This window comes from Excalfactoria chinensis, chromosome Z (genome assembly GCF_039878825.1).
Source record: "Excalfactoria chinensis isolate bCotChi1 chromosome Z, bCotChi1.hap2, whole genome shotgun sequence".
Lineage (NCBI taxonomy): Eukaryota > Metazoa > Chordata > Aves > Galliformes > Phasianidae > Excalfactoria > Excalfactoria chinensis.
The window spans coordinates 3381722-3398397 of NC_092857.1; the positions used below are offsets into that span (position 1 = coordinate 3381722).

A 16676-nucleotide genomic window follows, 5' to 3' on the forward strand; every position below is an offset into this window, starting at 1 on the left:
TAGGAAGATAATGCATTATGAAATTATTTGAGGTATGTACTCCAGGTGACAGCTCACTGTCATTTACCATTTTCAAATACTCAGAAAATAGTGCTTAATCTTATAATTATAATATAATCTTATAATTTTCTTGCAGCTCGCAAAGCAAATGGTATCCTGGCCTCCATCAGGCACAAGATCAAGTATTTGATCAGATTGCTTAGGGTCCTGTTCAATCTTGCCTTGAACAGAGATATAACCATTCTGGGAAACTTGTTCCAGCACCTCATCATCCTGGGACTCAGGAGGCCCAGCTCCTGTCAATCAGTCTTCATAGGAGAACTGCTCTAGCTCTCTGATCATCTTTCTCACCCTCCTCTGTACCCTCCCCAAAAGTTCAACATCCTTAGTGTGTTGGAGGCCTCAGACCTGAATGGGATATTCTGGATGTGGCCTCCTGAGGGCAGAGTAGAGAGGGATAACAACCTCCCTCACCCTTCTGGCCACCCCTCTTCTGATGCAATCCAGGATATCATTGGCCTTTCAGGCTGCAAGTGTGTATTGCTAGCTCATGTTCAGTTTTTCATCTACCAGTACTTGGCAGAGCTACTCTCAACAGTTTCTTCTCTCAGTGTGCATACATACCTGGAATTAACCTGACACAAGTGCAAAACCTTGTAGTATGCTTTGTTGAATCTCATTCAGTTCACATGGGCCCACATTGAAGTTATCCAGGTCCCCTTTAATTGGCATCCTTTCTTTCTGTCATATGAATTGCATGGCTCATCCATCTAGCTTTTGGTGCACTCCATTCCATCATCTATGTCACTGATCTATATGTTAAAAGAGTACTGGTCCCAAGATAGATCCCTTGGATGCATCACTTGTCACTGGCCTCCACGTGGATATAGAGCTACTGAGAGGGCTCTGCAGGGAAGGAAAATAGGATGAGCCAACAGTGTGCCTTTGTGTCTAAGAAGGCCGGTGGTATCCCAGAGTGCATTAAAAAGAATGTGAGCAACAGGTCAAGGGAGGTGATCCTCCCCTTCTACTCTGGTCTTGTGAGGTCACATCTGGAGTACTGTGTCCCATGCAGAGAACTGACGGAGAGTCCAGTAGAGGGCTACAAAGATGGTTTATGGCCTGAAGCATCTCCCTTATGAGGAAAGGCTGAGAAACCTGGAACTGTTCAGCCTGAAGAAGGCTGAGAGAGGGACTTATCAATGCCTATAAATATCTAATACATGGGAGTCAAATAAATTGGGGCAGGCTCTTTCAAGCTGTGCTCAGTAACAGGACAAGGGGTAATGGGTACACACTGGAACATAAGAAGTTCCATCTGAACATGAAGAAGCACTTCCTTACTTTGAGGGGAACAGTACTGGAGCAGACTGCAGAGTCTCCTCCTCTGAAAATATTCCAGACCTGCCTGGATACTTTCTTGTGTAGCCTACTCTGGGGAATGTACTTCAGGACTGGATGATTCTCAAACGTCCCTTTCAACCTCTACGATTCTGTGATTTCCTCTCTTCTGTCTCAGAAAGCAAATGGATGAACAACTCTTTATTTCCCTGACATGTCTGTCCAACACCTGTTTACTGTGTCTAGAATAGGACAGAAAAGTGTTTCTCTTAAGTAGTGCTATGCTTCATGGTTACATGCAGGAAAACACCACTACTTTTTAATTGACAATTATTCATACTTACCATCTATCCTTCGTTAACACTCTTTTTGTTAGAATTAAGATATACTCCTGCCTTGACCATCTGTTCTTCTCCACTGAGAAGAGCAACAATGGAGGATCAAAGCGTAGTTTATAACCCTTCTGTTCCTCCTAGACGCCTGCTATTTTAATTGTGTACCTGCCAAACAGAGAGAGAAGAAAAATAATCAATAACTCTGTATAATAGCATGCCCTTTTAATTGCTATTCCCAAGCGCTGGATAGCTGGAGTAAATTTTAAGAAGAAAAAAACCCTTTCCTTATAAATATGACAATATCAGAGCATTTCTGAGGTATTGTCTGTAATAACAGTATAATTAAAAATATTTGATCACAAAGATCATATCCAGAGGCTGTAAAAAAATCAGCCAAGGATAGAATGATTTTTAAATAAACTAATATTTATGTAAATAAATAAATAAATAAATAAAATATGTTATGCTAGGTTATTCTACACAAAAAGTAAGTTATTAGTTTTCTTTGGTTTTGCTTTGTTCTTGGTTTTGCTTATGCTGTTTCATTGTTCTGTTTTGTATTGTTTTGCATATTAGCTTCATACAGGCTACAGACCTTGTATTTTAGCAACTAGTATGTGTGATTTGACACATTCCAACATTTTTCCCTCATCCTGCTTTGGTTCATCAAATTCCTAATAAGCTGGAGTAGCAAAAGGATTGGAAGAGGTTTTTTTTTTTTGTTTTTTTGTTTTTTTTTTTTTGTTTTGTTTTGTTTTGTTTTGTTTGTTTGTTTGTTTTTGTTTTTGTTTTTTTGTTTTTGTTTTTGTTTTTGTTTTTGTTTTTTTCTGATGATAGACAAGCTTTTTCTCAGAGGTGAGCTCTTCAAGCCTCCCTTAAGAGTTACAGTGATGCACCAAACATTGACCCATCACAGAACTGGGACAACAGTTCTCCATTGGGTTCTGAGTTATTGTAGGGCTTTTAATAACATTTTGTATACACACTTTCATCACATTGAAGCACTCCTGATTTATCACACGTAAAATTTACTTTCCCGTTTCCTGTGTACCATGCTATGTAAAAATAAATAAATAAATAACCCCCCCCCCCAAAAAAAACCAACAACAACAACAACAAAAAAACAAAAAAACAAAAACAAAAACAAAAAAAACCTCTTAAATTATTTTTTTTGAAATTGGGAGAAAAAGACTTACGTTGTGGTTGGCTGGAGGTGGGTGATTCATCCCACTCAATTCTAAACTTTTCACCACAAGAAAAATTTACCATTCTTTCATGCAAGCCAGTACACCATCTACACCTTACTAAATCCAATACACAATCCACATTAATAGCCATGCAGATATAGTCACCTTGTTAAGTACTCCACCTGAAATGACAAAAGTGGATTCACAGCTGTCAGATCCTCCCACTCAGTAGCACAATCATGGACTTGAAAGAGTAATGACATTGCTACCTGCTATTCTTTTCCCCAAGATAAGGATACTTGGACTCATGTTAATTATCATGTTTTGATTAAAAAAGAGTACTTTGTTCACTTTGTTATGTACATCTTTGAAGTAAATGACATTTTTCTGAAAGCAGAGGAAGTAATTATATTCCCTTATTAATACTAGCACATTATCTACATTGCAAGTGGTTTCTAGCAGTAAGGCAAGTGCTACAACAAAAGTTTGCTGGAGTAATCTTTAATTCTAATTTGAAACAAACAAATGAACAAACAAACAAACAAACAAAACTAACATTTTCAAGAATTCGTATTTTTTCCTCTAGAACTGAATCTAAGAGAAATACTTGTCACTCAAGCGGGCAATCTTATTTATTTCTCTACATACTTGCATATTAAAATCCAATATGGTTACTGCACTGATACCATCATTCACATCATAACTGAGAGTTGCTGCACTGGGCCAAATTATTCAGTTAGACTTTGTCAGACTTTAATCCAGTATTCATCTGTGTCCAATTCTCACTGTGGAAGGAAATCATCCTTTATAAGGAGGTCACCTATGCCATATACAGTAAATTCTAGATTTCATTAAGTTATTGCTATGTAAGAATATGATCAGATTCTCCATTCACATGTCTATGAGTTTTGCACTCAACCATGCTTGTACTTTCCATGAAAATATTCATCCAGTTTATTTGAGGAGAACTAAATGAAGTAAAATTTAATAGCCATTCTGTATTGCAGCTTACATTTGGAAGTTTGTTTTCCACCCTACAGAACTGAGAAAATGGAGAATCACAAATCTTCAAATGAAATTATTGACAGATGGAATGTATAACAGTAATATTCATTTGAATTTAGCAAGACCATTTGAAAATAATGTTAAATACTGTTTTCTGAAGACATATAGGTCCAAGACTGTGGTTTAATATTTTATCTGAGAATATGTTTACAGTAATTTGAATGCTAAAATGAAACCCGAAGGACAGAAAATGCTATGTTTCTCATCATGCAACTGAATATATAATGAATAAAAGTATGATTTTTTTTCATAAGAAGCACTTAACATAACTGATGCTTTTGTTTGTTTGTTTGTTTCTGAAAATGCATCAGTTTCCTCAAGACTTTTCTATAGTCTTTTTAAAAGAATAAGCATTATCACAGAGGTATTAACTACATTAAATGTTTCATTACTTAACTGTTTCACTTTCATAAAAGTGTAAACAACAGCAGAGCACATATTTACAGAAGAAATCTTCTTTTGTGAGCTTGGAAAGGCTGGGGCCATCCTTTTTGTGTGCTACAAAAATTCAGAAAGATTCTTCCATGAGAAATAACGTTGCCTGTTGTAATCATCTATGCTGCTGACACAAAACTGAGCAAAATCTGAAAAAATTGGCAAAGCTAAACAAGTGACAGAGAACCATCAAGTGTGTTTCAGCACTGAGAAATAACAACAGCAGGACTGGGACAAATAATCTGAGGTATTCTTCACTGTTGGAATAATAGAATTAAGTAACACTGGGCAGAACTGAAAATAGGGTGTAAAATTATCACAGTTACTAGTCTGAAGTGGTATGTGAGCATCCAATTTTCCTACTTCCTGTATTTTAAAGAATACTGCTAACTACATGAGTATTTACAGAATATAAGGCAATTGAATCTGTCAGTTCTACACTTCCAAGCCATTTATTGCTTAATGCATCTGTAGAACCTGTAGGAAGGCAAACACAGTGACATACTGTCATTGACTACAAAATGCTGATATCAGTTCACGCCCAAATTGTAGAACTCTCCTACTCCAGGAGCACAGTTTTATGATGACATGGTTTCATCATTTTTGGCTATCAGTATTCCACATCATACCATCGTGTTGTGCCCTGGGAGGTAAAGAGTTAATGCTCCAGATCCGGGTGCCTGTTCCAGAAGAGAAGAACTACTACACTGCCCAGATGACTCTTCGCCTGCTGTTATCATTTCAGCTCAGAGGGAGAAGATAAAAAGCCTTCATAGGTCACCTGATGGCCCTTTTTTGATCATCTGTCAAGCCTCTGCTGTGGATGCCATCTTGTCATAACAGTAGAACTAGGCCTTTGGTTTCTGGACAGTCTCTCATTTAATTTGATTTATTAGTTTAAATTCTAATTATGTTGTAATATATTGTATTATAGTGTGTTATCTTGCATTCTGATATCTTATTTAGTAAATTAGCTTGTATCTCCTCAGATGATTGCTGCTGTTTTGTTTTTAAGCCCATCTCTACCTTTTTCCCCTGTTTCCCTTATTTCCTTTTTCTGGGGAACAGATCCATGGGTCCCTCTGTCCTCTAGTCAGAGAACTGGGCTGAACCAGCCTGTAAACTGTTGACAGACAATAAGGGAAAGCATAAGACCAGTGTATTTTGATGTCCAATTCCTGTGTCAATAATACTTTTATAACAAACAAGAAGTTACATGTAGTAGCTGGTACTCTGGTTAAGATCTCTGTCTACTATCTTCTTATTTGAAAATTCCTTGTTCTAAGTAGAAGGAGAATATAAACATCAAATGACTAATAATCATTCTATATTCAGGAACATCCCTAAATTAAAATGCATATGTAGCAGATAATATAAGCATTATAAGAGCTGAGTCCCTGCTGTCTCTTTGGCATACAAGGAGGAAAACAAGAGGCAGAACTGGCTGAGCTTGGACTTCCTTCTGTTGGTTTGGCATCTCTTTAGCCAAATAAAATACACATTGGCTCATCTATATATGAAATAATATTCAGTGCAGAAGACAGTGAAGAGGAGAGAATGTTTATCCGGAAATCATAGAAGCAGAATTAATAAATGAAAGGAAGAAGCTGCTGACCTACATTTCAGGGATTGGGATGTGCCTGTGATGCAGATAAAAAGCCTATTGCTACACTCCTTTAAACTGTACACCAACCAAATCTGTCATGAAGAAGTTACCTGCTCATGGCAGAAAAAGAGCTTTGATACATTTTTAATGAATCTAGATTCTCCCATGCAAAAATAACTGAGTAACATAAGCCTGCATTAATTACTGTTCTTCTGCCTCCAAAGAGATATCCTTCAAAAATGAAAGGTGAAAAAAGAGAATGTATTTATTTATTTATTTATTTATTTAAAAAGGGGGGGAAAAAAAGAAAAAAAAAATAAGAAAGAAAGAAAAGAAACTCTTAAGCATTTATTTCTTTTGTCTTACTTTTTAGAAATGCTAATAATAATACTAAAAGGAACAATAAAATAACAATGAAAACAAGGTAAAACCTGTCATTTTGGAAAATGTGTTTTCTCGATTTAAATCAGATATTCATTAAAGGAGGAAATGATGGTAAAATAATTAAATGTCAGTTGTAAAATAGGTGGGGCTCAGTTTGACTGTCATTTTTTCTGTATAGAAAAAAATATATATATTTTTTAAAACAGAGGTCTTGCTATGTAATTTAACTATTCATTTAACAAATTAGTTAGCTGTTGTATAAACTACATAATGATGCAGATTTTCTTTTTTCCTATAATATATTGAAAATGCTCATTCTTAAATTCTGTATTTGAATTGTTGTATATAATAGCAGTAAAAATAGGCTGCATCCTTAATTATTTCTTATAATATCCTATCTATCTGCTACATTTTAATGAAACCAAAATTTGAGACCTTTCAATTAGCTTCAAAGAAAGAAATTTCTACTGGAGTTGATATAAAATTAGTCTGATTAAGGTCAAGCTAGATGGGATACTGGGTATCCTGATCTGGTTACTTATCTAGTGATTGGCTACCCTGCCCGTGGTATGGGCCAAGGGGCCATGGGTCTTGGAATTAGGTGATCTGTGAGATCCTTTCTATGCCATTCTATGATTCTGTGTTTCCATGTGTTTAACTGCCTGATGTGTTTTTCTTTTTTCTTTTTTCTTTCTTTTCTCTCTCTCTCTCTATTTTTTCTTTCCCTTTTCCTACTGTTTTTCTGAATTGCAGCTAGTTTTATATTTAAATAAATTTTAAAAGGATCACTCCTTAGGGCTGTAGGATGTAAAATCCAAATATACATGACCTAATAGCTACCAATTATCTTTAAATGGAATACTGTATAAATTAATTAGATGAAAGAAAATGTAATGTACTCAAAGATTATGAATAGTGTAAATATACCAGACAGTATTTGTAATAATATGATTTTTCAAAGAGATAAGATTAGACAGCAAATTTACTAATGCTCCTCATGAAGGCTTTCTTGCTTTCTTGCTTTGCTGCCTGTGCACTGAGATTTTATGTCAGTGCTGCATCTTCCCTTCTGTTCTTCTCATTCCACTTAAGAAGAATGTGGTCCTTTCTCATTTTAAGGTTTCTCAGTTTCCTTATTGTGAACATAATACATATTACATTGCTTGGACTAAGAAAGACTATCCACATAGTCCTCCCTGAAGTACTTTACGAAACATACAGCTACAATGTTTAGCAGTATAGCTACAGATTGGAATATACCAATTGAATTCAGTATATGGATATCTGTATAACCCAGGAGATCAACAAATACACAGGGTAAATGGTAAGGCCTGCTCCAAACATTATGAACCTGCTAGGCTATGAGTGTTCGCTATGATCTGTTATCTGGTAGTTGGAAATTCACTCTCTTCACTTGAGCTTGAGTGAAGACTGCAAGCTTAATTTATGTGAGTTATATGTTAATTACATACAGATGAATGCAATGCAAATGGACAGCCACCTGCATACAAATATATATATTTTTATATTATTCATATTATTTATATTAAGTAAAAGTCTTGTCTGATAGTACATGTTTTCATGTGTATGTAATTTTCATTTTTACTTAAAAGTAAAGAAATAAAATACTGCATGCATCCTTGTTGTTTTATAATGAATTAAATAACCTAAGCAGTCTAATTCAATCCATATGTTTTTTTCTTTGATATTAAAATTCTTATTCAGCAATACCTATAAAGAAATCTATTGACTGAAACACATGCTGGTTGGAGTGCTTTGGCTTTCTCAGCAAGACAGTGTATCATGCATTTAATTAAGTCTCTGGGTCATCATAATATGAGTGGGATGATTGGTAATATTTGTTTAAAACAATACATGTTCCTAAGTAATTTGCTGAACTGAGGCCTAAATGAAGCAGGAGATTCCTGGAAATTACTGTACATGATTATGTCATTAAGGATAGCAGGATGCAGGAGTGAACCAAGCTAATGACATACATAATGCTTTATATTTTATTTTTATTTTATTTTTTTCCTTTGTTTATATACAGACCAGGTTTATAAAGTGTTGTATAGTACAAGAAATGTAGGGCACAAATTTGAATGTCTTGAGACTTCCTGCTACTTGCTACATTTGCACCCTGGTCCTCAGAGGCCTCTGTCAGACAGGGCTTGCAGAACTGAGCCATTGGACATGGTCAACCATATATTCATATTGACTAATGGCATTTCTCAAATGCATTAAAATCACTTGTCTTGTCTTCATGCCTCAGTACACAGCCAAAGCGTAACATCAATCACCAAAACCACTCAGATTGCTAAGCATTATTGTTTAATTAGACAGCATAGATAATTTCTGAGACTCTTCCAAGTACAAACATGGCCTGATTACTGAGCCGTGTTTAACCTTAGGATGGGAACACAAATATTGAGAGTAGAATGAAAATGAAGTGTGAAGAAAACAGTTTGTGCAAATAGTAGGTCTCCTGTTTTGTTTTTCACTTTCCAAATTTATCTTGCCAAAAGCATGAACTAAGGGAATGACTGAACAGGTATATTTTTTTCCCTCTCAAGCAGTGCTGATTGTGAAGACACTGACTACATAATTTATTTTTAAAAATGTAATTTACATCCTGGTCAGAGATATGCAGTGCTCTAATTAATTGTTCTAGCAAATCTGATCCAGAAGTCCCTATCAGCCACAGGGAGATTTTTTCAGTAATTTAGATGAATTTTTTTTCTTGAGACTATTTGCTGGTGTCTTCCACCATGACTGAGTCCCTGAATATGGGTCACTGAAGCAATAATGTGGCCTGGACTATGCTTTAAATCCAGGTAAATTTATATTATTTTGAAATACTGCAGTGGGGAAAATAAGGGCATTCCCTATTGCTTTTCAGTGTTTTAGGATTTTGAAAAAGGTATTAGTTACTGAACAGAACTGTAAAGAAAGATTGTTCAGTCAGTAGAGCTTTTAGAAAGTCTACGCCAGGTTACAAAAGCTATGTTTTTGCTTTTCTCTGAGCCATTCCTATGTATTGCATTGTGTTTTTTCAGAGGATGCCTATAAAACTCAAGTCCGAATTGATGATGAACCAGCTTATTTGGACATTCTAGACACTGCTGGACAGGTGAGTAGTTTTCCAATGTAAACTGTTCTATCAGAGATAACAGACAAAGAACTTTACCTCAGATATATGGGTCACAGAGTGAGAAACAAGTTTCCTTATTTAAACATAAAGGAGCAATCATAGATAACACTGACGAATTATAAAAGATTATACTGCTGCTGTGATGTAGCAGAATTTCAAAATATGACAAGAAAAGACAGAAAAATTAAATCATGTAGAAGCTAAAAAGATTTTTCTATCTTTTTTGCATGTGTACAGAAATATCTACTACAGTTATAAGATGAATAAATAGCACAGTTAATTTGTCTTTTCTGCTTTTCAACACTTTTTTTCTATATGCAGGAATCTTCTGATATACTTGTAGATCAAGTATTTTGTTGCCATTCTCCTTCTTCCCAGATTATGTTTAAACATCCAATGGTCACTGGGGGTGTGTGTGCGGGGGGGATGTGGTGTATGGAAATTTTGCTATAGCATGTGTATGTGTGTGTGAACATCAGTTAAGGAATTACATTTTTCACATACACATAAGTGAAAGAGGGATTCCAAGAAATAAGATTTATTTTATTTTATTTTATTTTTTTATTTTATTTTATTTTATTTTATTTTATTTTATTTTATTTTATTTTATTTTATTTTATTTTATTTTTAAATCTTGACTCATTTCATCTCCTTTCCATCTCAAAACTTTATTATTGTTTAACCAGAATATCACAGTGGCTTGATCTTTTCCTGAGGTATGTGTCTGTTACTCTTTGAAGGTTTTGATAGTTTCATGAGCTTTCATAACAAGAGCACATCTTTTACAAGAATAAGTAAGACAACAGGGACAGTAAATCCTTAAATATATATATATATCTAGGAAGCCTGAAAACCTTGATCTTGCCTTCTCAAACATCTGAATTTACCTTAGCCCATCACTGCAAATAGCAGGAACTGCTGTCCACTGCCAGGAATTAGAACAGCATTAAGTTATATAAGGCTGAAAATAGTTCAGAAGGATTGTGGTGGGAGTTTTATGTATGAATGAAATATAGGCCAATTTCAAAGTAAACTCAACCCACTTCCAGGGATCAAAAGATGCCCCAAATTATTTTTCCTTGACCCCAAAAGATACAGTCCTAGCAGCTAACCAGTCATTTGCTGCCGAGTCTCCAGTAATAGTATTTGATTTTTGAGAAAAGGGAAACTAGATTTCAAGGGAAGTCTCCAAAGTTATGAATTTAACTGACCTACAATTTATTAATAAACCAGGCTCAAGAACTTTCCCATGCATTATAATCCCAGCATAGCTATAGAAATTTTTTGAATGGGGAAATACTGGAGCATCATAACTGTTAAAAATATGTTTGAAAATATCAGTACTTTTGGTGGAGAAGGGAAAGCATTTATTCTCATTCAGGAGGTCTGAGCCCTGTAACTTCAGTCGTGTTTCATCATCAGTATTCAATTATTAGAGGAATTACATCTCCAGATGTTTACTATTGTAAAGCTCTATGTGTTAGGGATGTCTCTTGTTAGCCTTTAAAATGGACTGCTATGTCTACATCATTCTACATCTAAATTCATTTTAGTCAGATATTGTAGAGTTAAAATGCTAAAAATAGATAACTTCCTTACCCAGAGGTGAAGAGGAGTGATGAATCAGAGTTTATACATCCAACCTTTTTCTAAGTTTCTAAGTTTCTTTGACTAGGGAAGTCATCCTGCTCCTGTACTTGGCATTGGTGAGGCCTCACCTCGAGTACTGTGTTCAGTTTTGGGCACCTAAGCACAGGAAAGACATGGAGGTGCTGGAGCAGGTCCAGAGAAGGGCAGCAAGGCTTGTGAAGGGCTTGGAAAATCAGCCCTATGAAGGGAGGCTGAGGGAGCTGGGGCTGTTTAGTCTGGGAAAAGGAGGCTGAGGGGAGGCCTTATCGCCCTCTTCCAGTACCTGAAAGGTGCTTACAGTGAGACTGGAAAGTCTCTTCTCACTGGTGACAAGTGACAGGACGAGGGGAAATGGCCTCAAGTTGTGCCAAGGTAAGTTTAGGTTGGATGTTAGGAAAACTTCTTTAAAGAAAGGGTAGTCAAGTACTGGAACAGGCTCCCCAGGGAGGTGGTTGAATCACCATCCCTGGATGTGTTTAAGAGCCGTTTGGATGTGGTACTCAGGGATATGATTTAGCAGAGGGTTGCTAGAGTTAGGGTACTATAGTTAGGCTGCAGTTGGACTTGATGATCTTCAAGGTCTTTTCCAACCTGGGTAATTCTATGTCACGTGTTATGATGTGGAATACTGATAGCAAAATTACAAAAGCATGACATTCTATGTCTCAATGATTCTAACGGAAAGAGGAGCAAAACATCATACAAATTTTCCTTTTCATAGGTATGTTCCCTTTTTTTTTGTTTGTTTGTTTGTTTTTCTCTCCCCTACAAAGGTAGGTGAGGGAGCTGGGCTTGTTCAGCCTGGAGAAGAGAACTTATTGCAGTCTTCCAGTATTTAAAAAGGTATTATAAACAGGAGAGGAATCAACATTTACTGTGGTAGATAGTTAGAGGACAAAGTGGAATTGTTTTAAGCTCAAGGATGGAAGGTATATTTCTAGTTCTCAGAATTCTGAAGTTAAAAAACTGCCAAAATAACACTAGAAACAGGAATAAACTGTTAGTGTTGCTTATTTAGTTACTGATCATCTTATTTTCATAAATGCACATAGACACCATTAAATATGGTGGATTCATATTCACGGGACACAGACTGAGGTTCTATGAATTCTGGGTATATTATCTTTGATAGTTCTATAATGTTTCTTCTGAAATATGTGTATACACAGAAGATAAAGACACATTTCCTAAGTGCAGTTAGGACTGGCATAAGTAGTTATGCTTCAGTGAACTCCCTACCCTTGCTTCTTACCGTCTGCTATGACTGTCAGCAGAGTTATCTGGCTTTGCTCACAGCAATCAGCTTCAGACAGAATAAGGTTAAGTTTACCCCAGAGAACGTTACAAGCAAGTATTATTAATGTACCTGTACATGACCAAATTGTCACAAACAACACTTACTTCAGAAGTTCCTATTGTAAAACTGGAATAATTGGCATTCAGCAAGAGGAAAAGTGACAACAACAACAAATATGTTTTTTTTTAATTATTATTATTTTTTTTTTTTTTGTGGCACATTTAAATCTAAAAGTGATGTGTCCTTAGCCTCACCTCTTCTGTTCAAAAAAATTATCAGTGATGTCTGCAAATGCAAACTATTATCTACAAAGATATTTAACTGTCTTATCTGCGGGACATTTCTTTTGGTTTCTCTTTCTTATTCTGTGTGTGACAAACCTTGTCTGCTGTTACACACATTATATTTAGAATGGTGGGAATGCTTTGATTTCCAGGAAACCTATGGATGCAAAGGAAAGGACAGTCAAACAGCACATCCCGTTTTCATTTCCCTCCACATTTGCTATCAGTCTGACAACCCATCTGCTGCAATCATGCACAAGAAACCTCCAAAATGATTTTAAACTACTGTTCACTCACTTTTATTATTGACTTTTATTTTTAATTTTGCTTTCTTGTTCTTTTCTAAATAAATATACATTGTGCTACACTTGGAGTCCAGCTTAAGTTTCTCCTCCCAGAACATACACAGCAGTTGTCCTTTCTGCTGTATTTATACACTGGCAACTGACACAAGAGTTTTTATTTTTGCTACAGCTTACCTCCTGCAGGCACATTATCTAGTCTTCATGTTCAGACTTCATGCCTAAATTTAAAATTCCCTTCAGTGAAAATCAAACTAAGATGATCTTTCTTTAATAAATAAATAAATACATACACACATTAAAAAAAAAAAAATAAATAATAATAATTAAAAAAAAAAAATCGGATGCAAAATAGACAAACATGTAGAAAAAATTGCTTTCTGTACCTGACAGTGAGGCGATATATGTGAAGATTATTGCATCAATTTTTGATTGTTAAAATGTGAGCTTTTCATGATAAACTTAGTGCACCAGTATATTTCCCAAGTGTGACTCAGAGACTTGAAAAATTGGCCTTAAAATTTGATGACATGCCATTTCAGGAAGATTTTCCATTGTCTGGAGCTGTGTGCACATGAATTCATTTTCATGCAGACACTTTTCAACCTGACAACAGCAGTGTGCTCTGTAGTGAAATCCATCTCTCAAATTGCTAGCAAATCACAGGACATGTTTATCCTGCCAGGCTCTAAGACTGTGATTTTTACCCCTGCTTCAGGCTTTGAAGAGGAACTGCATTAGTCCCAAGAGCCCTTCATATAAGCACACTTTCTCAGACTAAACACAGTAGTCCAGTGACTCACTCAAGCTTATCTGACGTCCTCCTACTTATTATCTAAACATGCTGTTCTGTAATCCTGAATGAATGGAAATCAAATTTCAGACTATGCCACTGCAGCTTATCTCAATAATGTATTTATTTATTTATTTATTTATTTATGCAGCAATTATATTTTAATGAGTGTGTAATTCCAGTGTGTTATTTTAAGGGAAAAAATATTTTATTTTATTTTATTTTATTTTATTTTATTTTATTTTATTTTATTTTATTTTATTTTATTTTATTTTATTTTTGATACCCTCCTAGAAACAGAGTAAGGGAGCAAAATCAGTTTTCTTTTTAATGCATAAATGTAGTTAACTAAGTAACAACCATTACCATTACTGTACTAGGTGAAGAACATTAATTTTATTTGCAAGTGTTTTCATTTCAATGCTGATGATGGCATACTCAGAGAATCAAAACACCATCAAATGAAAGCTGGTGGATTTCTTAAGACATTTAGTAAATTTAAGGCATTTAAAAGAAGAACACATGCTTTTACAAACTCCACTAAAACCAGAATACTTCTATATTATTCTTTCCAGATCTTTTATTGCAGTATTTTATGATTTTTTATTGTATTCTGTTGTCTACCTTATGGAAAATAACTGTATAAGCCCATCCTACATAATTAAACTTCATCCAGGTTATTCACAAAATGTGATGCAAGATTGCCTTTTAACATTTTAGCTTTTCTTACTACTTTTGAATAGCATTGGAACCCTTAAGAAGTTACTTCTCTCAGACTTTGGTTGTGTGTATTGTGATTTCCTTTTATAAATGCAGCTGTCCTAGATAATGTTGTTAGGAATTCCAAAGATTTGCCTATCAAAAATCATTTGCTCTGAAGTAGCATTACACAAAACAGTGGTTGCTTTTCTACCTGTACCAATTTTCACAAATTCACATTAATAATGTATTTTCTTTACTGAAACTTTTGCCTATCTGCTAAGAAAACAAGAGTGTGTAACATCACTACCCAGTGCCATTTGATCAGAAAAAAAATCAAATGACCAAGAAGGACATCTTTTGTAGAACAGAATGTCAAGGCTCCTCGGAAGCTGTGGGTTGTCCCTGAGAGCATTAGTAGATCAGATAAGAAGATCAGTTCTTATCTGAACCATACAAGTGCATAAATTACAACTGTATGTCTGTTCTTAACTCCATTAAAATATACATAGAGACAGTAGTTTGAATTGATAGAGAATTGGTCCCTCTGAATTTTCTTACACATTCATTAGAAACATATTTTCTGAAAGGAAACACTCCTTCCCCCCAAATTCTTTATTCATATCAAATGTATGAGATATGAGTTCTTAGGCACCCAAGGAAGGAACTAGCTGTTCTCCCTTCATGCCCATCCAGAAAACAATGTTTCACACATCAAATAGATAATCCTTTCTGGAATCTCTTGGTAGAATATTTAAGACTATTTCATTTTGGCACTGCACCTGGTGAAAAGTACTTGGGTATACCTTTGAATTGTTTATTAGAAACACTGTCAGTGCCTTCCACATATCTTTCAGAGAGAGTTCTTTATATTGGGAAAGAGAATAAAGGATGCACAATTTTGAGCATCTTTTAAGTATAACTACACTGAAGGCTGCTTTGGGAGCAAGCTTGCATATAATACACAAAATTTCCCCCTTACTGAATCCAAAGTATATTGCACTCCTTGCAGTGTCTTAATCTAGTCTAATGTTTTCCCAGAAGTTGCTGGTATAAGCACTACCTGACCTCTCATCATGTGCTATCACTGCATTTTCTTCATTAAGTTCCTCTGTATGCTTGTATTACATGTTTCTGTCATCCCTAATTAACACATTTCATCTCCAATAGGAGCTGAAGCCTTGTCCTAGGACTGTTCCCTACTATGATTCAGGCAGTTATGTCTTCAAGATGGTATTTACCTTTTAGGTCATGTTTTGGTGGCATGTGCCAAGAGGCTACCATGGCAATTTCATAGTGCCATGCTATGTCTTGCAGTAAAAACAGTGGTGTGGGTATTGCATAGCTGTTGGTGTGTGTTCTGCCAGTTCCCAAAGGAACTACTCTTATCTAACTTAAATTATTCACAAAGTGGACCTCTGTATCTGAACTAGTCATTCGTATTATTCTTATAGTTGCTGGGAAGAGATAGTTTTTTTGAAGTAATATTTCCACTTGTTCTCAGATAAATGTTAAAAAAAAATAAAAAATAAAAAAAAAATGTGAAGCATGATGAAATGATTTTAGTATCCTCATATCAAGGCAAGAAAACCTCAATGCAGGACAGCTACAGTGTGCATACCTTAGAGACATTTTGTAAGCTGCTCACAGTCAAGGTGACAGATTCCTTCTCTTTCATCTAAGGCTCTGTTCCCATGAGTCCCCAGAAGGTCACAGAAAGCAGTTCTGCATGACTGCGTGGATGCCAATCCAGTGACTATCTCTGTGTGCTTAATGCTACCTAGTCATCTCACTTGCATTGGAAACACTAGTTCAAATACGAAGGAAGAAGAATGGTGGAAGAAATCAGTAAGTTATAGGAACATGACAACTCAAATGTTTTGAATCACAATCATACTAAATTTAATACTGTAAACAATACAAAATGATATATATGCTAACCATAGTATAATTTACAGTCATTTAATGGAGTCATGAGATATCTAGATATCTGATTCTGTGCCCCCTGCTTCACTTCTGCAGGGCTGCAAAAGACTCTGGGGAAGATGGCAACTGTACAGTCCCCATTTAGGCTGACAGGTCTTTGCTTGTATCACTGGCCAATACTTAAATGAAGTTGCAATCATTACCTCTTCACTAGCTGGCTGCATTTTTATTTCCATTGCTGT

The 16676-nt window shown here is 35.5% G+C and overlaps 1 protein-coding gene across 5 annotated transcripts in view; it reads left to right on the forward strand.

Moving 5' to 3' along the window:
- Positions 1 to 16676, forward strand: part of RIT2 (Ras like without CAAX 2) — a 163107-nt gene that overhangs the window by 57961 nt on the left and 88470 nt on the right. For all 5 annotated transcript variants that reach the window (XM_072359616.1, XM_072359621.1, XM_072359619.1 and 2 more), the window contains one exon: positions 9410 to 9483. In XM_072359616.1, the coding sequence (XP_072215717.1) occupies positions 9410 to 9483 (74 nt within the window). The remainder of the gene's footprint in view (positions 1 to 9409; positions 9484 to 16676) is intronic.